We start from the raw sequence: 25,957 nt of genomic DNA on the forward strand, positions 1-25,957 counted from the left end.
GAAATCCAAGTCGTCGACTTGGAAATCACTCCTTTCTTTAGGGATGTCTTGTATCATTAAATATGGGAAATGGGAGGGAATGATTCCTTTGCTTGGGTTCAACTCAGCAACTGCTGAAGTTCCTTTATCTCCTTAACCTGTATAATGCTGCCTCTTCAGCTTCTGCTGCACTGGCCTCAGCCTTCACAGGGACAGCCACAGGTAATGACACACCTGGGACCACAGGAAGGCACGCAAGGCAAAGTGGACAGAAAGAAATGATTCGACCCTCTGGGGAGCAGGAGTAGGCGATCTGTTTATGACACTTTGCTTGAGTTTTCTTTTGTATCTTAGCTATTTAGGAGCCACTTCAGCTTATGATGCAGCCAAAGTTTTGGCCAAAAAGGGGGATGTGGCATCACTTAGAACGGCTGCAGAGTTGGCTTCCATCGTAGGAGAGAATGAGTTGTCTGCTACCCTGGCTCTCAGATGTGCCCAAGAACTGCTTCTGGCCAGGAACTGGGTGGGAGCCCAGGAAGCCCTGCAGCTCCACGAAAGTCTGAAGGTTAGTCTGTTACTGCCTCTCCGGCTTTTAAGAGGGATGAGCCCCAAACCCTTTTCTAGTCAGATTCCAAGTGAATTACCCAGTTGCACAAGCTGTACCACTTTGCTAAGTATCCTTGGAAGTGTCCAGCAAGCCCTGGCCATACTATCCCATTTAAGTACTGTGGCTTGCCAGTTGCCACATTCAGAGTAAAAGATAATGTGGTTATTGACAGTAATTCCCACTGCTTAGCAGTCGAATAGCCTTCAGTCAGTTCAGCCCCTGTGTTTCTTCATTGATGTCATCAGCACAGAAATGAAGAGGAAGAGGGTCTGCTTTGAAGAAGATGGATTGGCTTTAACAGAAATCATGGTGCTCTGCCTGTAGCAGCCCTCTTCAGCTATAAGCTGTAATTCTGCCTATATGAAACAGAGACCTTCCCAAGCATAAGTGAGAAAATATTATAGGGATATACAAGGAATCTCATGGCAACTGAAAACCCAGCAAAAGTAGGGATTTTTTTTAGGCCTTTTCTCTGTGCTCTCTTCTCTTCCAGCTGATTCCCTCTGTTAAACCTACTTGGATATAGCCCCTAACCACTCCCCCAGCTCTCAGATCTACACAGCTTGTCTGCTCCAGCACCTTCTGCCCACGATGCTTTAACTTCTGTATGCCTTAATCTGAAGTTTGGGCAGAGAAAAGAACTAGATGAGTCCAGCCCATCTTTTCTCAAACTGGGCCACAAGTCTTAAGTGGCTGGCCTGCATGTGGCTGAAATTTCAGTGAGTAGGGCTATAGCTGGGGTGTCATATTACAAATATGGTTGCTAAAAAAAAAAAAAAGTAATAAATATGGTTGCTTGAGCTCCAAGAGCTGTGGGTAGGAATCCCCCAAAAGGCATTTGGAAAAACTGTCTGTTAGATCACCTCTTTTCCCCCTCCCACAAGACTCACTGGGCTGGCAGCACACGGAAGGGAAGGCTGCTGCAAATGCAAAGGGGGGGGGGAATCTGAGAGACTGGGGAGAGCTCTAGACAATGGAGCACTTCCCTGCATAACACCTCCTCTCCTTTGCTATTGGGTTCCAGGGCCAGAGATTGGTGTTTTGCCTTCTTGAGCTACTGTCCAAGCACCTGGAGGAAAAGCAGCTTTCAGAGGGCAAAAGCTCCTCCTCTTCTTACAATGCTTGGCCCGCAGGCAGCGAAAGGCCCTTTGTGGAGAGGGTGACTGCAGTATGGAAAAGCGCCTTCAGCCTCGACTCCCCAGAGCAGTACCAGGCAGCATTTCAGCAGCTGCAAGATATCAAGTACCCATCTGCTACAAGTAACACTCCCTCCAAACAGGTACCCCTTCTGCATGAGCTTTTGATATTAATCACTCAGTAGGCTAAGACTTCTCTAATCCATGTCTAGTAATAATAAGGAAACATGTAGAATGCCAGTTTGTATTTCAGAAAAGATTAAGCCAGGCCCAGGAAACCTGGAAAGATCCCTTCCGATTAATTAGAGCCCTTTATCTTTAAAGTTAGTCTTCAATCAGTATTCCCTTCTAAAAGAAAAAGAAAAAAGTCTAAAAACAAAGAAAAGCACAGAAACTAATATAATAATAAGTACCCATCAATTAGAATTAATTAACAGATGTTCACATTTTGTCATTTTTGCTTCATGGAGTATTTTGGTTTTGTTTTGTATATATTTTTGCTTTTGGTGAAAGAATCAAGTTGAAGTCCCTCATGTTCCCTTCCCCAGTGCCATTTCCCTGCCCTAGCTCACAAAAATTTCAGCCCCTGCATCAGACCACATGTGTTATTTTGTGGCTTCCTTATGTGATCGTTGTTTATAAAATCTTAAACATACCTGTGCACGATGACACCCAGCAACCCCATTGCTTAGATATTTCACTAAGAGAAGTGAACCCAGGTGTCTACACAGTCTTGTACAGAAATGTTCATGGCAGCTTAGTTCATAATAGCCAAATAGAAACAACACAAATGTCCATGAGCTGGTGAATGGATATACAAACTGCAATATATCCATATAGTGGAAAACTATACTATGCAACAATAAAAAGGAACAAATTACTAATGCAAAAAGAGTATCAGTGAATCTTGAAAGCATTATGATAAGTCAAAGAATCAAGTCACAAAAGACTACATACTCTACTGTTCCATTCATATGAATTATAGAAAAGACAAAATTATACTGGCAAAAACTAGATTAGTGGTTGCCAGGGGATGGGGAGAGGGGAGTTGAATGCAAAGGGGCACAAAGGAGTATCTTACAATGAAAATGTTCTATGTCTTGATTTTGGTGGTAGTTACACCATATGTATGTGTGTGTGTATATATATATATATGTATACATATATATATACACACACACATATATATTTATTTGTCAAAACTCATCAAATTGCACACTTAAAATTGATAAATCTTAATTACACTCCAGATTTTTTTTAATTACAGCTTTTAATTCAAGAAACTCACTTTCTGTTTAATTTTTTAAATTTTGTTTTAATTTTTTGTTTTAATTTGCATTTAGCAAATGTCAAGGCATTTTCTTAGCATGAACAGACTTTAACACCAGACAGTGTATGTTGCTGTACAACTAAATATGAAAGTTTCCAATGAGGAAGCAAAAATGGGTGGTGGAGATAGGAGGACCTTTCTTAAATGTGGACTGTGTGTACTTCCCAAATGCAGTTAATAGGAACATTTCTGGTGTCATTCCCAGTGCTGATGTGAGAGGATGTTTAACTGAGACTCTGGCTCCTCTCTGCAGCTCCTGCTTCACATCTGCCATGACCTGACCTTGGCAGTGCTAAGCCAGCAGGTGGCCTCCTGGGACGAAGCTGTGGAAGGACTGCTTCGGGCTGTGATCCGGAGCTACAACTCAGGAAACTTCACCATCATGCAGGAAGTGCACTCAGCCTTTCTTCCGGAGGGTAAAAGACCCCCAGCTCTGCTGGAGCACACCCACTAAAGGATGATATAACCACCGCCAGTGTTGTGGCACCGGGAGTACATAGGTTATTGAAAGACAGACATGGGCCAGTGTGTCATTTAGTAGAAAGTTTGAATTCTCTTACCCAACCTCCTTAAGAGGTAGCCAGAATGACTAAGCTGTTTTCCTTTACCTGGTCCTACCTACCTACCTCACTGCCTCCTATATACTTTCCTACACACAGCTCTAGAGAAATAGCAATGTGCTCACAAGTTATTAAGAATGGAGAAGACATTCCTTGAGCTGCACAATTAGTCACTAACCTAAAACACTGTGGGTTTTCAGAGACACAGTGGGATCTTACCCCCAGAGCCTTCAGTGGGACAGATGAAATACTTTTTTCTATCATGCTTTAAATGGCCTGTAGCAATGAGGACACTGCCTTAGGCCAAGACATGTTTAGCTCTGGTTGGCTTCTGGTGGAAAGCATGTGGTCCCAGGGATCACTGCTGTTCTGTTTCTTGGGATCTGATCTGCCTCTTAGGTGACAGGAAACAACATGCGGGCAGGAAGCCGGATTTCTGACAGATAAAGAAATGAACAACCCTAAATCCTCTTCTTCTCTCCTAGGCTGTGACCACCTAAGAGACAAACGGGGTGACCATCAGTCCCCCACCACACCAGCTTTCAAAAGTTTGGAGGCCTTTTTTATTTATGGACGTCTGTATGAATTCTGGTGGTCTCTCTCCGGGCCTTGCCCCGAATCCAGCGTCTGGGTAAGGGCTGCTCACAGAAGGACAACCTCTGTTGAGCAGAGCCAACAGCTTGACAATGTCAGCCCTGAAGAAACTGACCCCAAAGCTTCCCAGCCAGAGCCAAGCAGGACTCTAGAACTAGACCTGAGACTCACAGAAGAAGGTGAGCAAATGCTGAACGCCTGTAAGGAGCTCTTTTCAGAAAAGCACGCTGGTCTCCAAAATGCACAGAGAACCATTGCTGAAGTCCAAGAGACCTTGGCAGAAATGATCCGCCAACACCAGAAGAGTCAACTTTGTAAATCCACAGCAAATGGCCCTGATAAGAATGAACCTGAACAGGAAGCAGAGCAGTCCCTCTCTAGTCCTCAGAACCAGTGGTAAGTACTGATTCCATACAACATGGAACTAAAATACCCTGCTGGATTCTCACATAGTACTTGATGAGACTGATCAGGTCACTTGGAAGCACCACAGTGCAGTCATTAAAGCACAGGCTTTGAAGTCACATGTGGGGTTCCAATCCTGGCCCTGTTCAGTGACCTCAGGCAGGAGTCTTAATGTCTCTGAGCTTTAGTTCCCTCATCCATAAATGGAGTACCAACTCCATCCTTGCTTGTTTTGAGAATTAAACAGAATCACAAATATTGTTAATAACAACAGTACAATAAAACCCTACTTTTGTGCAACAGATTCCTAAATAATCAATCATGTAAAATAGGGAGTTGCATTATTGCATCATTAATGAAAACCATTGATTTTCTTTTTTTTTTTTTTTTTTTTTTTCGGCCGTGCTACGTGGCTTATGGGATCTCAGTTCCCCAACCAGGGATTGAACCCGCACCCTCGGCAGTGAAAGCAGAGAGTCCTAACCACTGGACCACCAGGGAATTCCCAAAACCATTGTTTTTCAATTGTTCAGTACTATCCCAAAAAATACACAAAAAGGGTAGTGTACAGAATTACACACTAAACTGTAAAAAATCCCAAATGATCAGATTGCTGCAGCATCCTAATCATTTCCATTGAAAATAAGGGCCAGGTAGATATAGATGATTATTAATCACTTTAGAGCCCTTCTGCATTATCACAGGGCACTTCGCTATGGGCATTTGCAGTGATTAACAGTTGCTGATTAGTTGTTATGCCGAGTGCCTTTACCTTGATTATGTCCCCCCCAGCACAGGGCCTAAAATACAGTAACCAGCACAGTCAATAAACTTACAGCTATTATTACTAAACTTTTAAAAATTAAAATTACATTTGTTGCTCTAAAAATACTACGAGTGAAATCTTGAGTCAGAGTTTTGAGTTACTTCCCTAGTGAGCTACCACACTCTAGGCAGCACTTTATGTTTGGTTTTAGTAACAAGAAAAACACAAAAAAGTTCTCTAACCCAGCGGCTCTTAACCTTTGGATCAGAGGGCCCCTTTGAGAAGCTTAAGACACCCTTCCCAGAAAAATGTGCATTCATACACCCTGAGGGTAGGAACCCCGGCTCTGTCTAACCCATTCCCCAGAGAAATCCAGGCCCTTTGCATTTGGCTGCAGATTGAATCCCCTAAAGGTCCTTAATTTTCATTGGAGCTCTATGTCTAAGAAGTGGGGATTTGGAAAGTGGTGAGGAACAATACTGCATTTTGAAAATTTTATATCACATCACATTAAATTCCCTTCTCTTAGCCTTTGTATTTAAAGATAAGAGATAAAGACCCAGGTGACAAAGTAATTTTATTTACAGGATAATAGATTTAAAAGTTACGTGGGGCAAGACATATAACTTGTGCTTTTATTATTATTATTATCACTAGTAAAGAAGAAAAAAATGAACCAGTTTCTTTGCCTGAATTAACCAAAAGGATTACAGAGGCCAATGAGAGAATAGCTAAGTTCCCTGAGAGTATTAAGGTAAGATTTATATAGCAGTTCATTTGGTAAAACATTACTTTTTATGTTATCAATTGACTACACCAAATTCTTTAACGTCATCTGAAATCTGTACGCATTTGTATGTGCTTAAAAATTGAAGATCCAGTTGCCTTTGGTGAGCTATAAAATGTTTTGTGAGAGTAGAATTATTGACACCACAAGCAATTTTATACCTTAGCCTTCAGAGAAATCTAACAAATTTTCTAATTACGAGGTAAAGTAAAATTACAGTTGGTACCATGTATTTGATCGCTTACAAATGGATAGGTATATTTGGATGTGGCCCTAGTAGTAACAGAAGCATCATGTTTTAAATTCATTTGAGTAGGGCTCTAGGAAAAGATTGTATCATTTGAGAGGGACATCTCAGTTTTGAGTTTCATCTCTCCTTAGAGTAACTGATGAAGTCTTAGGAGAGAAATGGCTCAACCGTGCCAGAGAAGTGTCATTAGATAAGATTTGAGACACTCATGCCTTCTGTGCAGGTGTTCGTGGCTTTTTTTTTTGCAAATGCTTCCTTGTTTATCCCTGTGTCATCTTTCAGACCTGGCCCTTCCCAGACGTGCTGGAGTGCTGCCTCATTCTGCTTCACATCGGGTCCCAATATTCTGGCTTCGTGACCCAGGAAATGCAGCAACAGGCTCAAGAGCTCCTTCAGAAATACGGCAGCACTAAAGTTTACAAACGACACTACCAGACCCTGTGCATGTGAACTTTCAAGGACCTCTAAGAAACTGTGCCAAATTCAAAACATCCAACACCTTTCAGCTCTGCATTTACACCTCGCCAGAGATTCACTTTGATCCCTATATGTTTCTGCAGTGATCCAAATAATACAAATGAGAGTCAAGTTTCAATCAACTCTACACTTAAACACAATGAAATCTGACTTTGGACTCAATTGTGGTTTCCTACTGGAGGAAAGATCATGAAAAGCCAGCAGTAGTTACTCAGAACTAACACCTGCAAAGTGATTGTTGATAATCTCTAAAGCCTTATGCAGGTTTCGCCCAAAGAGGAGAAACTTCTTTTTTAATCACCCAAAGTGTTACATTCTTAAACACAAGCTACCTTTATAAATGCTTTGCCTGACCATAAACATGTACACTCTTGTTGGAGGGTAGAGATTATGTCTTCCCTTTACTATTTTACCCCTAGCACTCACTTAAGAGTGTCTAGTATCTAATAGGTACATAATGGAAACTTTAAACTGAGGAAGTTGGGAAAATGAAAGAATGCTCATTAATAGCTTAGACTTAAAGGACTCTAACCTGAGCTCATTGATACCAGCACTGGCTGACAACTAAGGCTTGTGATTGGTAGTCGACCTTACTGCGTTAGCAGAACACAGGAATTCAAGAACATCTGGCAGTACAACAGCACCCCCCTCAGCCACGATTTCACTTTCCACAGTTTCAGTTACCCCCAGTCAACAGCAGTCCAAAAATACTGAATGGGAAATTCCAGAAATAGACAACTCATACGTTTTAAACTGTGGCCATTCTGAGTAGCACGATGAAATCTCACGGTGGTCCCACTCCGTCCTACCCAGCACATGACTCATCCCTTTGTCCAGCATACCCATTCTGTATACACTACCTGCCCATTAGTATAGGAAAAACACAGAGCATACATTATAGGGCTCAGTACTACCCAGGGTTTCAGGCCTCTACTGTGGGTCTTGAAACATAACCCCCACAGATAAGGGGAGACTACTGTATATGGAGGGGCTGAATTACACCCACAGTTAGTATTCTCTTGGTTACTGCTCAGGACAATCCCTTTCTGAGGATGACCACTAACACAGCCCTACACACTCACGTATATACAAGGCAAAGTTCTTTACAGTTCTACTACACTTGTGCCCCTTCTTTAGCACCACTTTAATGAGCTGTTTCTTATCTCTCCCATGCAATGAGCACACGCCTACTCAACACCGAGTTCCTCAACCCTTCATCTCAACATTTCTCCTGACATGTCAGTAAGCCTGCTGTCAACTGTGGCAAAAATAAACACCTATTTTAATCCAAATTTGTTAAGGATATATGTGTAGGGCTCAGTCACCAGCATGCGAAAGCACCTTGGTTGAGAACCACTGACCTATGCTGCTTTACCACAAATCTTAACGATAAATATATCTCTTCCAGTATGTGAACATCCCAGTCAAAATCCTAGATCTGCTCCTGTACCTGACTTACAATCCCACATTTTTGGGCCAATAGAAAGGATTGGAAACAAAGTCCTAAACCAAGTCTAGGATATCAGACGTTCGATTTATCCAAAAGAAGTCCACTAATTAATAAGTGGATCTACCGTATATAATGGAGTAGCACCAGGAAGTAGAATTAAAACTGATTTCCTAGTAAGGCCCAATAATCAGCGAGGCATATGAAGTAAAGAGACAATTCCGTTTACACAGCTGCCATTAAAAGCTTCCTACAAAGTGAGACATTTTGTATGCAAGCCAATTTGTGGAAAATGGAGGCAAGAGTTAGAGAGCAGACACGATGCTTCCATGTCACTGACAGCAAACAACCGTCTTCTAAAGCCAGCAATTCAGAGCTTTGAAAGACCAAACCTTCATGCCAGTGGTTAAAAAGAAATCTTTATTTTACAAAATTAAAAACATAAATAATATTTACAAGCATCTTAAATACCAGCTTATAAGACTTGACATTTTTGAATCATTTTAAATTGAGTTTTCCATAAGCTTTTAATATGTAAGACTATTCAACCACTTCAGTGAGCTACCAGTTTTCATTTCTACTATTCCAAAGGAGTTTTTGGTTTTTTGAAATTGTCCACAGTGTAGTCATTCAGAAAAAATACAGTGTACTTTTTAAATGACTAGTTTAAAAAAAAAAAAAAAAAAATCACAGTCCTGAGCTTCCTACCCCAGTTGTGGGATATTACTCCAAGAGAACCCTATAAACCAAATTCCTTACTGTCCTGTTTACATGTTACCACTATAACTTTTTAAAGACTCACATTTCTGGTACTCACCACAATCCATCTCCCTCACTTCTCCTCAGTTTGCTGCAAAGGAGAGGCAGGGAAAACAGAGAAGAGAGGCAGCAGAATACAGATGACCATCTGAGATCACATTACTGAAAATGTAACAGACTTATGATCCAAAAACCTGCTCTTAGTAATTTCCTTCGGGACCAAATCCAAGGTATTTTATGAAATGAAAACTTAAAATGATTTCAAATGATGCACACGTGACAGCAAATCTCAGTGGCACAATGGAACACAGACTTAAAGAAAGTGGTTAATTTAATACCCATTCTGGAGTTCCTTGTGAATAAAGGGTAGACAGATTCAGTAGAATTTTGTTTTTAAGGAAAGTTTTCATTATCGGGTCTTCATATTTCAGCACTGAGTAATTCATTTCCACGGAATAATACATAAAGACCAACAAAGTGTGAGGAAAGCAAATGTTCTCGAGAAGGGTCAAAATAAACGAAAAGAAAGGAAGGAAAGGAAAGGCTCAACATCTATAACCCACTTCACAAGACCACCACTTGGTTCCACTTTCCCTTGAAGCCCTCAGCTCAGCTGAGAATCACGGCAAGAAGTCTTCATCCTCAGAGATTAGCAACAAATTTAAAAGAAAAAGAATGACACAGGTAAGAGTTATATACATTTTACTAGTTTGTTTCTGACTTGTCCTGGATTTTAGAAGGTGTCAAATGAGCCATGGATGCTGGTGGCAGGAGGCAACTGGAGAAGACAGGCTTAGGGATGAGGAATAGGGAAGACGTGTTTACAAATTCAGAGCAAACTCCCTTCTTCTGGATCTAAAATAAAGACATCTTTTGTCTTCAGTAAAACAAAAGTCTTTCTGTCAGCGCAGGTGGTAGGTACAGTTTGCTCAAAAGACGCGTCTTCTCTTGGGGAGGAAGATAAGTGTGCACAGTCAGCACACTAAGCACCGCTCTGGGGCCAGGCCCACCCGCAGAGCCTCGCCGCCATCACTGCTGCATGTTGCTGATGATCGCCAGGATGCTCATCTTCTCCTGGGCAGAGTCCGCGTCCTCGTTCTGCTTCTGGGCCACTCCCGTGCCCAGGCCATAGAGCCGCCCACAGTACTTGGCATCGTCAATACTGTCCTCAAAAAACAACTGCAGAACAGGACAGAGAGCCCCTGGTGAGAACCATGCCAAGAGTCACGCCAAGAATCAGGCCAAGCCGCAACACTACTACATCAGCACCTCCCAGCTCTCTTAGAGCCTTGAACACCTAGCCAACTAGAAACTAACTTCATAAAGAAAGGCTCCAAACCTTTCCTACACAGTCTCTTCACGCTCCTTTCTCTCTACACAGGCTCCCCTTTCTGAAGAGACTTCCACTTTCCATGAGTTCTTACTGCCAGCATCCCTGTGCTGCTGTTGCTGTTTATTAATACAACTGCCTCTATCTCCTCCCTTCTCTTTAACAGGCAGTGCAGTGGTTAAGAGCTTGAGCTCTAGACTCAGACTGACTCACTGTGTCATCTTAGAAAAATCACTTGAACGCTCCTTAAGCCACGGTTTTGTATCCATAAAATGGGTAATATAACAGTAGGTTGTTACGCGTGAGAAAATGGCCAGGAAGCACACACACAGCAAGGTATCTCACCCTTTCGGGCACTACTGGGCAGGTGACTCTCCGCTGGGGGGTGAGGAAGGCTGTCCAGGGTACTGTAGCACTGTAGGATGTTCTGCAGCATCCGTGGCTAGCAGCACACAACCCTACTCCCCCAGGTTATGACAGCCGAAAACGTCTCCAGACATTGCCAGAGGTGCCTCAGACGGCAAAACTGGGAGCACACTGCTGCCAGCTTTGTTCTTCTTCCTCAAGATTGCTTCGGCTACTTGGAGTCTTTTGTGGTTCCATACAAATTTTAGGATTATTCTATTTCTGTGGAAAATGCCACTGGAATTTTGATCAGGATTACATTCAATCTGTAGACTACTTTGGGTGGTATGGACATTTTAACAATATTAATTCTTCCAATCCATGAGCCCGGAATATCTTTCCATTTATTTGTGTCTTCTTCAATTTCTTTCATCAGTGTCTTAGAGTTTTCAGTATACTGGTCTTTCACCTCCTTGGTAAAATTTATTCCAAGGTTATTTTATTCTTTTTGATGCAATTGTAAATGGGATTGTTTTCGTAATTTCTCTTTCTGATAGTTCACTATTAGTGTATAGAAACAACATATTTTTTACATTAATTTTTTTATCCTGCAATTTTACTGGATTCGTTTATTAGCTCTAACAGTTTTTTGGTGGAGTCTTTGGGGTTTTCTATATATGTCATCTGCAAACAGTGACAGTTTTCCTCCTTTCTGATTTGGATGCCTTGTATTTCTTTTTCTTGCCTAACTGCTCCAGCTAGGACTTCCAATAACATGTTGAATAAAAGTGGAGAGAGTGGGCATCCTTGTCTTGTTCCTGATCTTAGAGGAAAAGCTTTCAGCTTCTCACCACTGAATATGATGTTAGCTGTGGGACATTTGATAATTAATAGAACTTAGCATAAAATAAGTGAGTGGTTTCACAAATCTGTTCATATTATAGAAATCAGAAGAAAAGCAAATAATTGCAAGGATGAGAGGTGCTAGGAACACCAAGTACACTTCTGAGTGACCTCCATTTCAAAATGCTTCTTTGCCTCCCAAATCACATCTAATATACTGAACATATGCATAACAAACAAACCAAAAAAAAAAACCACTGCTTTCAAAGTGATCACCAACTTCCAAGAGAAACTATAAATTTTCAACAAACCTCGGCCCAAAAAACCTTTGCCTTACCTCTTTCATCCTGAAGAATGCCATTCCCGTTAGCAGTGAGTCTGAGCCTGCCTGGTGCTGCCTTCCAATTCTCTGCAAATCCAACTGATCAGCAACTTCCTGAAGACCTCCCTGGAGATGTAAGGAAACAAATATAATATTACAGACCCGACTTCTCTACTGGAGTCAACTGTATCTATTCTTGAGTTTACTTCTTGTGGTGACAGGAAGTAGGAACAGGCCATTTACTTAACAGGTCTTCCCCACACTATCCCCTTACACTGTGTTATATTCCACTTTTCACTCCCTTCGTTCTTTTCTGTATTGTTAATTCTGTCAGACCTCCGCCCCTGAAAGTCCTCACTGCTGTAAAACAAGGTTGGGGAAATAGTAAATGCCAATCCAATTCTAGATGGCAAACCTCTTTTATCAACAATTTATTAGAGGAGGGAGTTCTTAAATTGTCTAGAGCTAAGAACCCCTCTGAGAGTCTGGTACACTGCAGACCCCATTCCTAACAAATCATACATATACCTCATGTCTCCAACTGTTTCACTAGGTTCGTGGGCCCTAAGTGAAGAATGCCTGCCTTAGGGTGAGAGTAGCAGAAGGCTCCCTTCATGCCCAGGTTAAAGACAGTTACCACACAAATCCCTGTGCCAATCAACTCTATATATACCCTGTCTAGCACCATGCTGGCACCTAGCAGGTACTCAAGGAGACATGCTGAACAAACTGCAATAAAGCAAAATGACAAGTCTGCATTTTTGTCTTCTTGTTGTCGTTACTACTATTAAGAAAAATATTGTGTACCTTAAGATTTTTGCAACTTTTCATCAGGTATTTCACATCATAAATGGATGGGAAAAAAAGGTTCAGAATGTGAAAGAATTCATGTTCCTCTTCTGGCAAACGAGAATCCGTAAGTAACTTTACCATGTAGCCAAAGTCATAGCCACTGCGAGGAGAGAATGAGGCAGTAAGGTGGAAGAGCAGGAGTTAACAGGCCCCAGCATTCAACTGCTTCATTTCTCAGAGCTTATGATGCTACCTCACGTTAGGAACTTTCAGTTTTCCAAAGTAGTTTATCCTGTACTCTGAACTTTCCATTAAATGACCATGTAACAGATTAATATGAGAGATACATAAGAGAACCCAAGGGTTTATAAATGTGGGTTTTATTCATCAAAAATTCAAACGTACTGAAAGGTATGGAGTCCCCTGGTGGGCTAGTGGTTAGGATTTGGCACTTTCACTGCTGTGGCCCAGGCTGAATCCCTGGTCGGGGACTGAGATCCCACAAGCCATGCAGGGCGACCAAAAAAAAAAGAAAAGGTACTGAAAGGTAAAATAACTTATTCTAAGGGGAATTTGGCCTTTGAGTACCCAGGAAACTCCAGGCCAGCCTTTTAAATGACAAGAAAAAGATGACCAAGTGCTTCCATCCTTCCCACCCTCCACCTTTCCACCTGACATATGCCCACTGCAGCCACATGATACAGCCTAGTACTGTGTGAAATAAACCAGTATGCGCTCCAAAGTGTTTTCTGAAAAACTGAAATGTTACCATTTCAACTTTGTAACTGCTAGTGAGAAACAAAAGAGTGCCAAAAGGACTGCAAAAACAACGTAAGAATTCAATTCCTTGCTTCCAAAGGAAGAGAAAAACACTCTCTTAGACTGACCTGTGAAATGAAAGCCATTTGACATTGTCACAGAGAACCACTCCTGATGTCATAAGCAGCTCTGCAAAGTGCAATGTGTCAATCCCTTCCTCTTCATGCTTCTGAAACTGCAGTCCTGAGTTAGCAAGGAGATCTATGGAATCCTGGGAGTACATGTCCTCTCTAAAAAGAGAAGGTGTTTACTTCTTAGCTGGTGGTAAGGTAACAGAAGTAGTGGGCAACAATATTACCATCACCTTATAAATTATAGAATAAGTATTCTTTTTTTTTTTAATTTTTTTTTTATATTTTATTTATTTATTTTTGGCCGTGTTGGGTCTTCATTGCTGCATGCGGACTTTCTCTAGTTGTGGCGAGCGGGGGATACTCTTCGTTGCAGTGCGTGGGCTTCTTATTGCGGTGGCTTCTCGTTGTGGAGCACGGGTTCTAGGCGCGGGGGCTTCAGTAGTTGCAGCACGCGGGCTCCGTAGTTGTGGCTCGCGGGCTCTAGAGCGCAGGCTCAGTAGTTGTGGCACACGGGCTTAGTTGCTCCACGGCATGTGGGATCTTCCCGGACCAGAGCTCAAACCCACGTCCCCTGCATTGGCAGGTGGATTCTTAACCCCTGCGCCACCAGGGAAGTTCCTAGAGTAAGTATTCTTGAAATACTTTCATAATTTAAGAATAAATCAATTCATTCCTTCCAGTATTCTAGCAAACACACAAAGTAATCTTACCTGTGACAGAAAGAAAAACGGGATTTTTCCCCCACAAAGTAAGTGTCTTAATAATGAAAGATCCACATTTTCTCATTATTTAATGAAAAGCAGGACTTCCCTGGTGGCGCAGTGGTTAAGAATGTGATCTTTTGTGTCTGGCTTCTTTCCCTTAACATAATGTTTTCAAAACTCATCCATGTATAGCATATGTCAGTACTTTATCTCTCTGTACTGTGCAGTAACATTCCATGGCACGGATATACGACATATAGCCATTCCTCAGATCACAGACATTTGGACAGTTTCCAATTTGGGGCCTTTATGAATAATGCCGCTATGAACACTCACATACAAGTTTGACATGGATGTATGTCTTCATTTCTCTTGGGTGGAACTGCTGGGTCATATGGTAACTCTATTTTTAACCTTTTGAGAAACTGCCTGTTTTCCAAAGAGGCTGCATTATTTTATATTCCCAATAGCAATATATGAGAGTTCTAATTTCTCCACACCCTCACCAACATTTGTTATTATGTCTTTTTGATCACAGCCACCTAGTGGGTATGAAGTAGTATCTCATGGTTTTGGTTTGCATTTCCCTAATGACTAACGGTGGTGACCATCTTTTAATAAGCTTATTAGCCATTTCTAAATCTTCTTTGGAGAAATGTCTATTCAGATCTTGTGCCCATTTTTTTTATTTATTTATTTATTTATTTATTTATTTATGGCTGTGTTGGGTCTTCGTTGCTGTGCGCGGGCTTTTCTCTAGTTGCGGCGAGCGGGGGCTACTCTTCGTAGCAGCGTGCGGGCTTCTCATTGCAGTGGCTTCTCGTTGCAGAGCACAGGCTCTAGGCAGGTGAGCTTCAGTAGTTGTGGCTCGCGGGCTCAGTAGCTGTGGCTCGCAGGCTCTAGAGCACAGGCTCAGTAGTTGTGGCGCACGGGCTTAGTTGCTCCGCGGCACGGGGAATCTTCCCAGACCACGGCTCAAGCCCATGTCCCCTGCATTGGCAGGCAGATTCTTACCCATTGTGCCACCAGGGAAGTCCTTGTGCCCATTTTTAATTAGGCTGTCTTTTTATTGTCGACTTGTAAGAGTTCTTTAAGAGGGACTTTACTTTTTGAGATTCCTTACTCCATCTTCTACTTGACTACTCTCTCCAACCCCTACTTGGGTTTGGTGGAAACAAAACTTAATAAAATCAGTTAGAAATCAGTCTGCACAAATGTAGCACATCTAAGAATAACATTGAGAAGTGTCTCAGACACTTACGTAAGGTTGAATTTGAAGTTGAACTGCCAAGTGTTGATTCCAGAAGGATATTCTCCCTTCTCATTCGTGAATGTAAGGCCCAGCTGGATGATTTTTAAAAGGTCAACATTACACCGTAAAAGCTGATACTGGTAATCTATGGAACTACGAAATTCACCAATGGGTCGCACCACAACACCTGGAAATTCTGTGTCCTAGAAAAGGAAAAAGTCTCTCATCGTAAGGTTTCACAAAACTTATGCTGACTTGACCATTCATAAATAAAAGTTTTACCTCAATTTATAAAAGTTATGTGACAAGCCCCAAGCTCAGGCACAAAAATTCACCTTAAAATACTGATTTCATTGATCTATACAGAAGGAGCACTAGAAACACGAAGCTTTACACAACAACTTGGAGATCCTAAGTAGGATGTGAATAGAAGTAGTTGAGTAACTGTAGGTCTATTAAGAACATTCTAGGTTTGGGAATTCCCTGGCGGTCCAGTGGTTCGATCCCTGGTCGGGGAACTAAGATCCCACAAGCCACGCAGCACGCCCGCCACCCCGCCAAGAAAAAAAGAACATTCTAGGTTCATATACAGTTAATTAGGAATGGTCTAGGTTGAGAACGAAACACTATATAAATAAAAATGCAAATATAGGAAAGTGGAACAGCCATTCAACAAAAGTAATAAATAGCCACATTTGGCTTAAAGTAAAAAGCCTGGAACAAGATCAGAGAGAGTTCTGAATACAAGGCTGAAGACATAATTCTACACCCTCCACAGCAGGAGTTGCAAACTCCAGGCAGTTAACGTAACAGAGTAAAGCGTGCAGGGTGTTAAAATGGTTATGAGTAATGGGGACTGGAGCAAACTAAAGGGTACATGCCTCCCCTAAAAGAGGCTCTTGATATCACTATGATACGTGCCTCCCTCCAGCCACTCAGTGTCAGGCAGGAATGTAGACCCTATAATGCCAGATCTGTCCATTTCTTCCAGAGATACCAGAAATCTGGAATTTAAGTAAGGTCTCTTGATTTTTAAATGTTGGCAACTACTTTTTAAAAACTGCTTTAACACTGCCAGTCAAATTCACCATACCTGTGGAATAGATGTGCCCTATGGACTGAGACAACTTCTGTTTAAAGACTTGCAAACAAAAATAACATCATAAACACTAGATACTAGAGGTTACATCCTTTTCAGACACACAGGCTACCTTGATGTTTCATAAAAGCAACATAACCTTCCATCATGTTTAATTTACCATGGCTTTAGTGTAATCATTTCTTTCAAAAATCTCACACTGAATATTCCCTAAGTCCATACCAGAAGGTGAGTCAAACAGAGTAGAGCTCTTTACCATGGCAATATAACTGTAACTGAGAACGATTTCTCGGATCTTCCTCATCTCTTCTTCTAGATTGCTGGCCCAGACTTCACAGATGACCTGGCTGTTCTCCACAAGTGCCGCAGGCATCCTGAACAAACGTGAAGTCTCTTTCAGCTGACTATGTTAGAGGGCAAGTCAATGGTTGATCTGATCTACATTCAAAAACATATTTTGAAATCACATTAATTTACATACTGGCATTAAGACATTAACAAAGACATCAAAACAGTATTTTACCATCACTTCATCAGCTTAAGCTAAAACATTAGGACTATTATATTTATTCTCCATTTTATATGATGAGGGAACCTGCCTTTGTCAAAACAGACACACCCACAAACACACACACACACACACACACACACTCACTCTCCCTCCCTCAGTTCTTTAACCTGAAGAAAATAAACTTACTTAAGAATCATGAAGAAACTTTTGCCCAAGCTGCCCTTTAGCACAGAAATGAAACCATTGCCCTAAACCAGTTTTTGAGCCCTCTCCAGACTACCTAAAGAATAAAATAGTCCCCTGTTAACACAAATATGCCCTTACCATGACTTTCACATCACTTTGCACAGGGACCAAATCATGGAAACATTTCTAAAGGAATCAGTTTAGCCAGTTTAAATGTACTGGGATCTCCAAAAGCCTGAAAGAATGTGGACCTGAACTCTCACACTGAAGTCCTAACACCGTATGATGAATACGGATGTGGGACTTGCCCCTCCACTCCCCCAAAAAAGGAAATTCTTTTTCCCGACAATCCAAAAGTCAAATACAACTAGAGGCAAATAGATCATGAAGTGAGAGATTTAAGTTGTAAAAACCAATCCCAAGTTGAACAACCACAATTAAAATCAGAATTTATTAATGTCTACTTTTCAACATACAATATTATAAAGAAACAAAGTATCAATTCAACAATAAAAATAGAGAAGACAGCAGGTATAAATAATTCAACCAGAAGCAGAATGATTTATAGTGTATATTCTGGGAGGAAACTGGGGAGGCAACAGTATTCTACACGATAAAACTCAACATGGTTCAGCCTCAGAGTAATGCTGTTATTATAGCAATGATATGCTTAGTTATAAAAAGATGAAAAGGAGCTTATCATAAGGGGATTTACTTAAAACGCAAGCCCACGCACAGATCCTCAACACAATGTAAGAGTGGGCTCCAGAGCATATATTTAAGGGACAATTCCTAGAAAGAGTAAAACGAACCTTTGCTTTCTACTTTCAAGATAGGCAGATACAATAAGAATCTGGATCAAAACAAAATTGGCATTCTCAAGTGTCATCATTTCTCTGAGACACTTCTGAGAAAACAATCTATTGGTTTGTCACCAACCCTTGAAGATTCCATTTATTCAAGTTACTCTACACTTTGACAGATGCTTCTCTGAAATTATAGTAGACTTACTGTAATTACTCTGAAACTTAAGTAGACTGTGGTAGCTTCCTAACAAATATGGGTGAACACTTCTTAAAGGCAGAATCCATTTCTTCTCATTTTTGTTCTATGCACAATGGGCATGAATTAAAGGCATGCAGATGAAGAAATCAAGAACATCAGAAAATGGCAGAAGTTCAGACTGAGCGTGGAGTAAATTCCACTCTCTGACCATAATCAAAAAAATGTTGGGGGAATTCCCTGGCGGCCCAGTGGTTAGAACTCAGCGCTCTCACTGCGAGGGGCCACAGGTTCAATCCCTGGTCGAGGAACTAAGATCCCACAAGCCACGCAGCAAGGCCAAAAAGACAAAAAAGAAAATGCTAGGGCTCAGAACTTTAGATTCTAAACCATGCTTAAGGTTTCCCCTGCAAAAGGGCATAAAACCATTTCTATGCCCATTAATGTTAAATCAGTACCACTTCGCTTCCTTATTTCCCTAACTGAAACAATGCACTCCCTTTTTGGTGTCACTTTAAACACAACCATAAACTACTTTAGGGGAAGTGGGTATCACTGATTGAAACATTTCCATAAAAGCAAAAGCAACTAAAGGGACTCAAGCAAAAAATGTCTTTGGCCTCCAAGCAGCAAAGAGCAGACTTAAAAAGAGGGCAATTAGATATTTACATTAAACCCTTAGAACAAGGCTCCCCAGCTAAGAAGCTCTTAAGGTTTTATCAAAAGAACTCAGGAAACAATATGAAGAGGCTCCCTCTCGTCAAATAAAATATGATATGAACATCATTATGGATAATTACTACGATGCATCATGACTTTTCAGATAGAGATTTAAATCCAGGAGTTCATAATGAACTAAGAAAATAAATTTCATTGGCCACCACTGGAGAATGCTAATGAATGGACTTATTTTTAAAAATACGTATCTTGTCTTTCCTATATAAACTGTAACCCCAAGTAACCAAATAGTTGAAGGAAATTTCTCTTTATAAAAGTTGTATAAATAAAAATAAATAGGGAATGACAGACTATCACCATTTTGTAACCCCTAATGAATTTAGAGATCTGGGCAATAATCATAATGGCATTTATACGGAATTTCCAGAAAAGGCAACTCTATAAAGGCAGAAAAGACTACATGGTGGGATGGGACTGAGAGTTATATAAATGGGAATGAGGTATCTTACTGAGGTGACAGAAATGTCCCCAAACTCCATTAAAATGATTATTGCACAACTCAGTAAATTTACTAAAAATCACTGAGTTTTACATGAAAATGTGTGAGTTTTATAGTATGTAAACTATATCTCAATAAAGTTGTTAAAATAATCACTAGAGCTGTAATCATCACAAAAAGAGACCACCAGGTATTATGTGCCTCAAAACAACACATCACCACTATGAAACAGTCTTGACCAAAAAAAAATCTAACTTGAATCTGACCAAGCCTCTAGATTTAACTACCAATGTACAGAAAATACAGAGAAACACATTAAGTGACACTAGAGAAATGCAATCAGCAAAATCCAGAAACTTCTATAGGAAACTAGAGAACCCAGCTTCTTCAACAAATAAATTACAAGAAATAAAAGTAAAAGACTCTCAGGAGACCTATCAGTCAATCAAAACATACAGACCTAAATTAAACCCTGCTTTAAACAAGTGATAGGAAAAAAAAACCAAAAAAGAACTATAACATTTTTGAGACAAGTAGAAGTCTGAACAATGCCTGATTTGGGTTTTTTGTTTCAGGGTTTTGTTTATTTTGCTTTTTTTTTCTTTCTGGTGTTATACTGTGGTTATGGTTTTTTTTAAAAAAAGAGTTCTTACCTTTTAGAGATAATGAAAAATAGTTATGAGTGATACGATATGAAATGTGGGGTTTGCTTCAAAATAACAGTGAAGAAAACTCACAATAATTTTGTACAGTACTATCTTTCTCTACATTTTACAGATAAGAAAACTGAAATGCAGAGACATTAATTTTAAAAGGTAGTGTCCATGGCTTCCATTTCCAAGAAAATTCTTTTTACAATATAGGGGTTGAGGATTAAGAGGTACAAACTATTATGTAAAAAATAAGCTACAAGGATATATTGTGCAACACAGGGAATATAGCCAATATTTTATAGTAACTGTAAATGGAGTATAACGTTTAAAAATTGTGAATCACTATGTTGTACATCTGTAACTTATATAACACTGTACATCAACTATACTTTTTTTTTTTTTTTTTTTTTTTTTAAAGAAATTCACGTTCTTTTATTTATTTATTTATGACTGTGTTGAGTCTTCGTTTCCGTGTGAGGGTTTTCTCTAGTTGCGGCAAGTGGGGACCACTCTTCATCGCGGTGCGCGGGCCTCTCACCATCGCGGCCTCTCTTGTTGCGGAGCACAGGCTCCAGACGCGCAGGCTCAGTAATTGTGGCTCACGGGCCCAGTTGCTCCGTGGCATGTGGGATCTTCCCAGACCAGGGCTCGAACCCGTGTCCCCTGCATTGGCAGGCAGATTCTCAACCACTGCGCCACCAGGGAAGCCCCCATCAACTATACTTTAATTTTAAAATTTTTTTGGATTATTTTTAAAAGCTAACCATTGTTATACATATCTGACAAACAAGGAAGTCAAAACCAGACCAGTGGCAAAACATTTAAGACATTCTTCCATCAAACCCTTACCTAGGAAAACTTGCAAGCCCCAAATGTAGTGCCACACAAACACTGAAAAGGAATCACACTGCACACATTTAACTTAGCATAAATTACTGGATATGCTAGCCAAAAAAGAAATAATAATAATAATAAAATAATACTAGCAATTCTGCCTGCCACTTTCCACTCAGTGAGCACATGCTCCAGTATGAGCCTAAAATGAGGATCACAAACATACCATTCCCCTTAATTATTAGTCTTCCTCCTTCTAAGCCTCTCAGAGCCAGCACTGCACAGTGCAGAATGACTTTATGCCATTCACTTATGTTTATTTGTGCAACAAGGCCCCTAAAGGTAAACCTAACTACTCTACCTGGGTTACAACCAAAGAAATAGTAACAAGTTTCAAAACTGAAGGAAAAACGACTGTGCTGGATTTACTGAGAAACACTATGGCCACCTCCAACCCCGCACCTTCCTAAGGAATTTTTAAGGATAATTTTGGTTGCATGCATTGCTTGCCTTGCAGGCTGACTTTAAAACCTGACTGCCACATGAGCTACTCTACATGAAAGCAAAATACAAGCCCTGATACCTGCCGTTTCCCAGTACTAGACTGTATAAGAAGGTCACCCAGGAGTTACTGAGGTCTCTGCCCTGCGCTCATCTGTAGAACAAACTGTGCAGTTCGCCCCCCAATGATCTACAGTGTAAATTTCTCCAAAACAAAACTCCTTACTAACCCAGGAAAGCTCTGAAGAGCAAGTAAATGATAAAGGCAACCGAAAGCTTTCTCTGCAAGCAATCCAGAGTGCCAGACCTTGCTGGAGAAAAGCATGTTTTGGTTTTTCTGATTTTGTTTTGTTTAAGGCTAAGAGTGCAAGGAAACAATAAACATCACTTCCCCATTCTAGACGACCGGACAAAGGCTTTGCCGCGCATGGGTAAGATGGAAAAGGAAGTAGCAGCACTTCAGAAGAAATGGCAGCCGCTTGGAAGAGGGTTCTTTCTATCCACGGCCGCGGGGGCCCCAGTCTTCCGTCCCCGCCAAACACAGTATCCCAAGACACCACCCTCGACCGAACCGCAGTTCAACCAGTTCTTCAAACCACCCACGTGGCCCAGGCCTGTGAGCTGGCTCCTCCAGAGCCAAGAGCTCGGGTTCATAAAGCCACCGAGTAGCAAGGAAAAGTTGCGGGGACGCAAGAACCAACAAGGGGGAAGCCCGCAAGGTTCCAAAGTCAGGTCCTCTGACTCACACCGTCTCTCGTCATCCTTCTCTTCCTGTTCAGGATCACTCTCCCTCTTCAAACCACCCTCATCCCTCTCCTCCTCCTAACTCCCTTTCTTCTCTTTTTTTTTTTTTTTTTTTTTTTGTAAAACGAAGATTTTTAAATTGCATGTCTTAGGGCCAGAGAGACCTAAATTCGAAGCCAGGGCACGGACGAGCTGTGTGGCTTTGCGTTAAGTTACTTAACCTCTCTCATGCCTCAGTTCTCCCTTCTTGTAAAATGGGTCGTCTACTGGTGGTGCACACCTCGGAGGACTGCTGTAGGGCGTAACAGAATGAAGCATATAAGGTGCTGGCACATATCACTAGGACATTAATATCGTGTGGTAGTGGTGGTTATTATGACTACTATCCGATGGACCTCTTTCTCTTTTCACACACCCTGTCCCTCTCGCACGCTCCCACTCCCCTTCCTCCCGCAGGCCCCCGATGGCCTCCCACACTCTCTCATCTCACGCTCCTCTCTGATAAGCGGGAGCCCGCTTACCCTGACCGGCAGGGCCCGCGAAGCGCGGGCAGACGGGCTGGCGAACAGACTACCCGGGAGCGGCGTGACCCGGTGCTCTCCGCCCGCTGCCCCGGATCGGCTCCTAGAACCGAGCGGCCCAGTGAGATGAGCGCCTTCATGCCCAGAGCGACCTTACGCACAGCCCTCCAAACAACCTGGCCGCACCACTCTACCCACCCGATCCTCCCGACTCGCCTGCTCCCTTCGCGTCACTCCAGGCGGGCGCGCGCCTGACGCTGCCTGCCCCTCCCCTTCTGCGCGCCCCGGCGACTCCGTGCGTGTTCGCCCAACCTGTGAGCTCACGGGAGCGGCGCGCAGGCACAAAACCAAGAGGGCGCCGCGAAAACGGCGGGGCGGGGCGGGGCGGGGCGGGGCGGGGCGACCTCAGACGACGCAAGTGAAATACGGCCCCCTACGGCCTTCGCTGAGTTAGTTTCGCTGGTTCAATTCACCAGGATCACTGTTCCTCCATTTCGGTTCTACTTCTGTGCGCTCAGAGGCGGCGTGGTCTAGAACTAACCCCCCGTGGTGGGCGTGGCCTAGCTAGACCAAAGGCCGAGGAAAGGGCGTGGCCCGTCTGACCAAATCCTCCAAATTACAACCTCCTAGTCTACCTTCTTTGAAGGGCCATTAATATCGACGGGAGCTGACTTGGGAGGAGGTTCGCTGGGGGAGATCCTGACCGCTTCCTTCTGTACTAATGCGGCCCCCTGGACCCTTCACTTACAAAACCTCTACCATACGGCTTCCTTTCTGGCAAACAGTGGGTCGGGGATGGGGCAGCACCCCGAAACCGAGTCTGGGTGACGTCAGCCAAGGCCCGCCTCCCCCCTCCGAGCCTCGGGGAGCTGAGCGAGCAGCGTTACCATAGCAACCGGCCCGCTAGGGTCCGCTCGAGTTACAAAGAAGATGCAGCCTAGGCTGGGGAGACGCAGGGCGAGCGCTGGCGCCCTCCTGCTTCCCGAGAAGGTCCGAGACCTGGCGGGCGCTAAGCGAGCTCGCCAGATCTTCCTTGCGAGACCAGTGGGGTCCAGGCCTAGCTTAGGAGGTTCCTTCAAAGCTCCCACCCGCCCTACTATTCTCTGTGAATCCTGTTTGGAAAGAGAGCTCTTTGCCAACGCCTGTCCTTAGCAGCGTTTGTTCTCCAGTGGTGGGAGAGAAAACAAAGCACTGACTTCCCGCACACAGCTATCAGTTCCGGGCCGCCCTCCTAGTCCGTCGCGCAAGACCTCCACCCTGTCCCTACGAGAAGGTGCGGACTCCCCAGAGCATGGCTGTGGTCATACTCCTTGATGCCTTCCCTCGAAGGGGGCTGTTGAGTGGATAGCAAATTCACCCCCAAGTCCCTGCACCTTCCTACTTTTAACCATTTCCCCCTAAAGAGGCTCTCCAAAATCCTACCTCCGTTTCCGAGACTGGAGGCAGGGCAAGTCTTCAGCGGCAATTCCAACCTGGATTCCCAAAAGCTAGTCTCCAGGGACGTGAACCCGCCCCCCCCCCCCCCCCATCAAATGCACTTTCTGAACACTCCTCGCCTTCTCCCCTTCACATGAGTGTCTGTCTCCTTATCTGTAACATACGGATATGAATAACTATCTCAGCGGATGTTTGCGTTAATAAATGGAAAAACCACCCCACACTGTAGAAGATATATAAGTGTATTCAATAAATAATTGTTTCTGGCCTGTCTCAGTTTGTTATCCCCGAGATATTCAGTGTTTGTTAGCTCTGCTGCAGACTTAGCACTCTTGTCATTCTGTTCAGCAATACTGTGATGGAGAAAGCAGGTAAGCCACTCCCTTCCCCCTATCCTGTGAGTTTCTAATATCCTGTAATCCACTCTGTAATTACATTCAGGAGAGCGTGGGCCTATCAGCAGCTAGTCACATGAAGAGCAGCCTGTTTTTTCCTGCAGCACTGGGCCTGGTGTGCACTGAAACAATCAAGCAGGAAACGTACCCCATCTCCTTCCCCCTAATGCCCCCTCACCCAGAACTGATTGTTCATTTCTCAGGTTACTGAATACAAGGGTAACACAAACACAATGATGGCTTGTGTTTCCAGAGACCTTGGAGTGTTTGTTGCAAACAATGGATTTTATGCTGCTCTTATTGCAAAATTAGAACAATTGTGTAAGTCACTGATTCCTGATGGGAGGGAGGCCCCAAACAAATAAGAGGGTAGTTGGAGTAGAATATATTCATTAATATAATATCACATTTGAAAAAAACCCTATTGCTTCTGAACTACAAACTATAGAAAGTAAGGCTTAAACATCTTCTCAGCTGGGAGAGTATAGGTTTTAAAAAACCGAGGAACATTGGTTGTAAAATGGGTCTCCTTAAGAACCAGACAGGGTGATTTCCTTAGCCAGCCAAGCCTTTCCGTTATTACCAATTCTAAATAAATCTAACAAAATGAATTTCTTAAACTGGAATATGTATAGGAAGATAAAATCTAAAATACACATTTGGGTTTGAAATATTTTGAAAATGGAGAAAAAGGTAAATGACTCCAGGCATATAGTACTTCTATATGAGCCCAAATCTCAAAAACCTTTATAGAGTGCTGACACACCTAGATGCCTGTCAGGTGATTAATTCCATTCCATTACAGTACCCACTGCCCCAAGCTTAGACAAGGTCTGTCACTTTGTATAATGTTGTTTTTTTATCAGATAATATATATATATATATATATATATATATATATATATATATATATATATATATATATATATATCTTTACATTCAACTGAAGATGCATCCAGCTGGCTGGTTTCCTTGGTATAGTTGGATAAATTTCCTGCTTTTGAATTGTGTTGTCCCTGCTTTTCCTACATAATAGAAAAACCTTTTGACTCTTGACAATTATCAGCAGAGCATCAAACTTCCCCTAAATGTAAAGCAAAGGTCATGTTTCATGACTAAGCATTTGAGTATTATTTTGATCTTTTGATTACAACCTGAAAAACCTTCTGATCTCTGATTAGATCAGAGATCAGAGTTCATTTTTTTTTTAATTTTTAATTTATTTATTTATGGCTGTGTTGGGTCTTCGTTTCTGTGCGAGGGCTTTCTCTAGTTGCGGCAAGTGGGGGCCACTCTTCATCACGGTGCGCGGGCCTCTC

At 42.2% G+C, this 25,957-nt stretch overlaps 2 protein-coding genes across 10 annotated transcripts in view; one reads left to right on the top strand and one right to left on the bottom strand.

Annotated features, from left to right (window-relative positions):
- Positions 1–8,183, top strand: part of GEMIN5 (gem nuclear organelle associated protein 5) — a 41,671-nt gene extending 33,488 nt beyond the window's left edge. For all 3 annotated transcript variants that reach the window (XM_082453899.1, XM_082453900.1, XM_082453901.1), the window contains exons 23-28: positions 334–544; positions 1,611–1,865; positions 3,306–3,468; positions 4,098–4,602; positions 6,035–6,131; positions 6,697–8,183. In XM_082453899.1, coding sequence (XP_082310025.1) covers positions 334–544; positions 1,611–1,865; positions 3,306–3,468; positions 4,098–4,602; positions 6,035–6,131; positions 6,697–6,864 — 1,399 coding nt within the window. In that variant the 3' untranslated portion in view covers positions 6,865–8,183. The remainder of the gene's footprint in view (positions 1–333; positions 545–1,610; positions 1,866–3,305; positions 3,469–4,097; positions 4,603–6,034; positions 6,132–6,696) is intronic.
- CNOT8 (CCR4-NOT transcription complex subunit 8) overlaps positions 1–23,155 on the bottom strand; it is a 54,349-nt gene extending 31,194 nt beyond the window's left edge. For 3 of the 7 annotated variants that reach the window (XR_014261622.1, XM_082453951.1, XM_082453952.1), the window contains exons 1-6: positions 22,807–22,963; positions 16,934–17,115; positions 15,588–15,781; positions 13,617–13,778; positions 12,745–12,889; positions 11,953–12,063 (exon numbers count right to left, since the gene is read on the bottom strand). Coding sequence is in view for 6 of the 7 variants with exons in the window: in XM_082453951.1 (XP_082310077.1) it covers positions 11,953–12,063; positions 12,745–12,889; positions 13,617–13,778; positions 15,588–15,781; positions 16,934–17,050 (729 nt within the window). In the remaining variant the exon portion in view is untranslated. The other 4 variants (XM_082453949.1, XM_082453948.1, XM_082453950.1 and 1 more) reach the window with 4 other exon arrangements.
- Between the last annotated feature and the right edge of the window lie 2,802 nt (positions 23,156–25,957).

Source organism: Balaenoptera physalus (genome assembly GCF_965194825.1).
Source record: "Balaenoptera physalus genome assembly, chromosome: 3".
Taxonomy (NCBI): domain Eukaryota; kingdom Metazoa; phylum Chordata; class Mammalia; order Artiodactyla; family Balaenopteridae; genus Balaenoptera; species Balaenoptera physalus.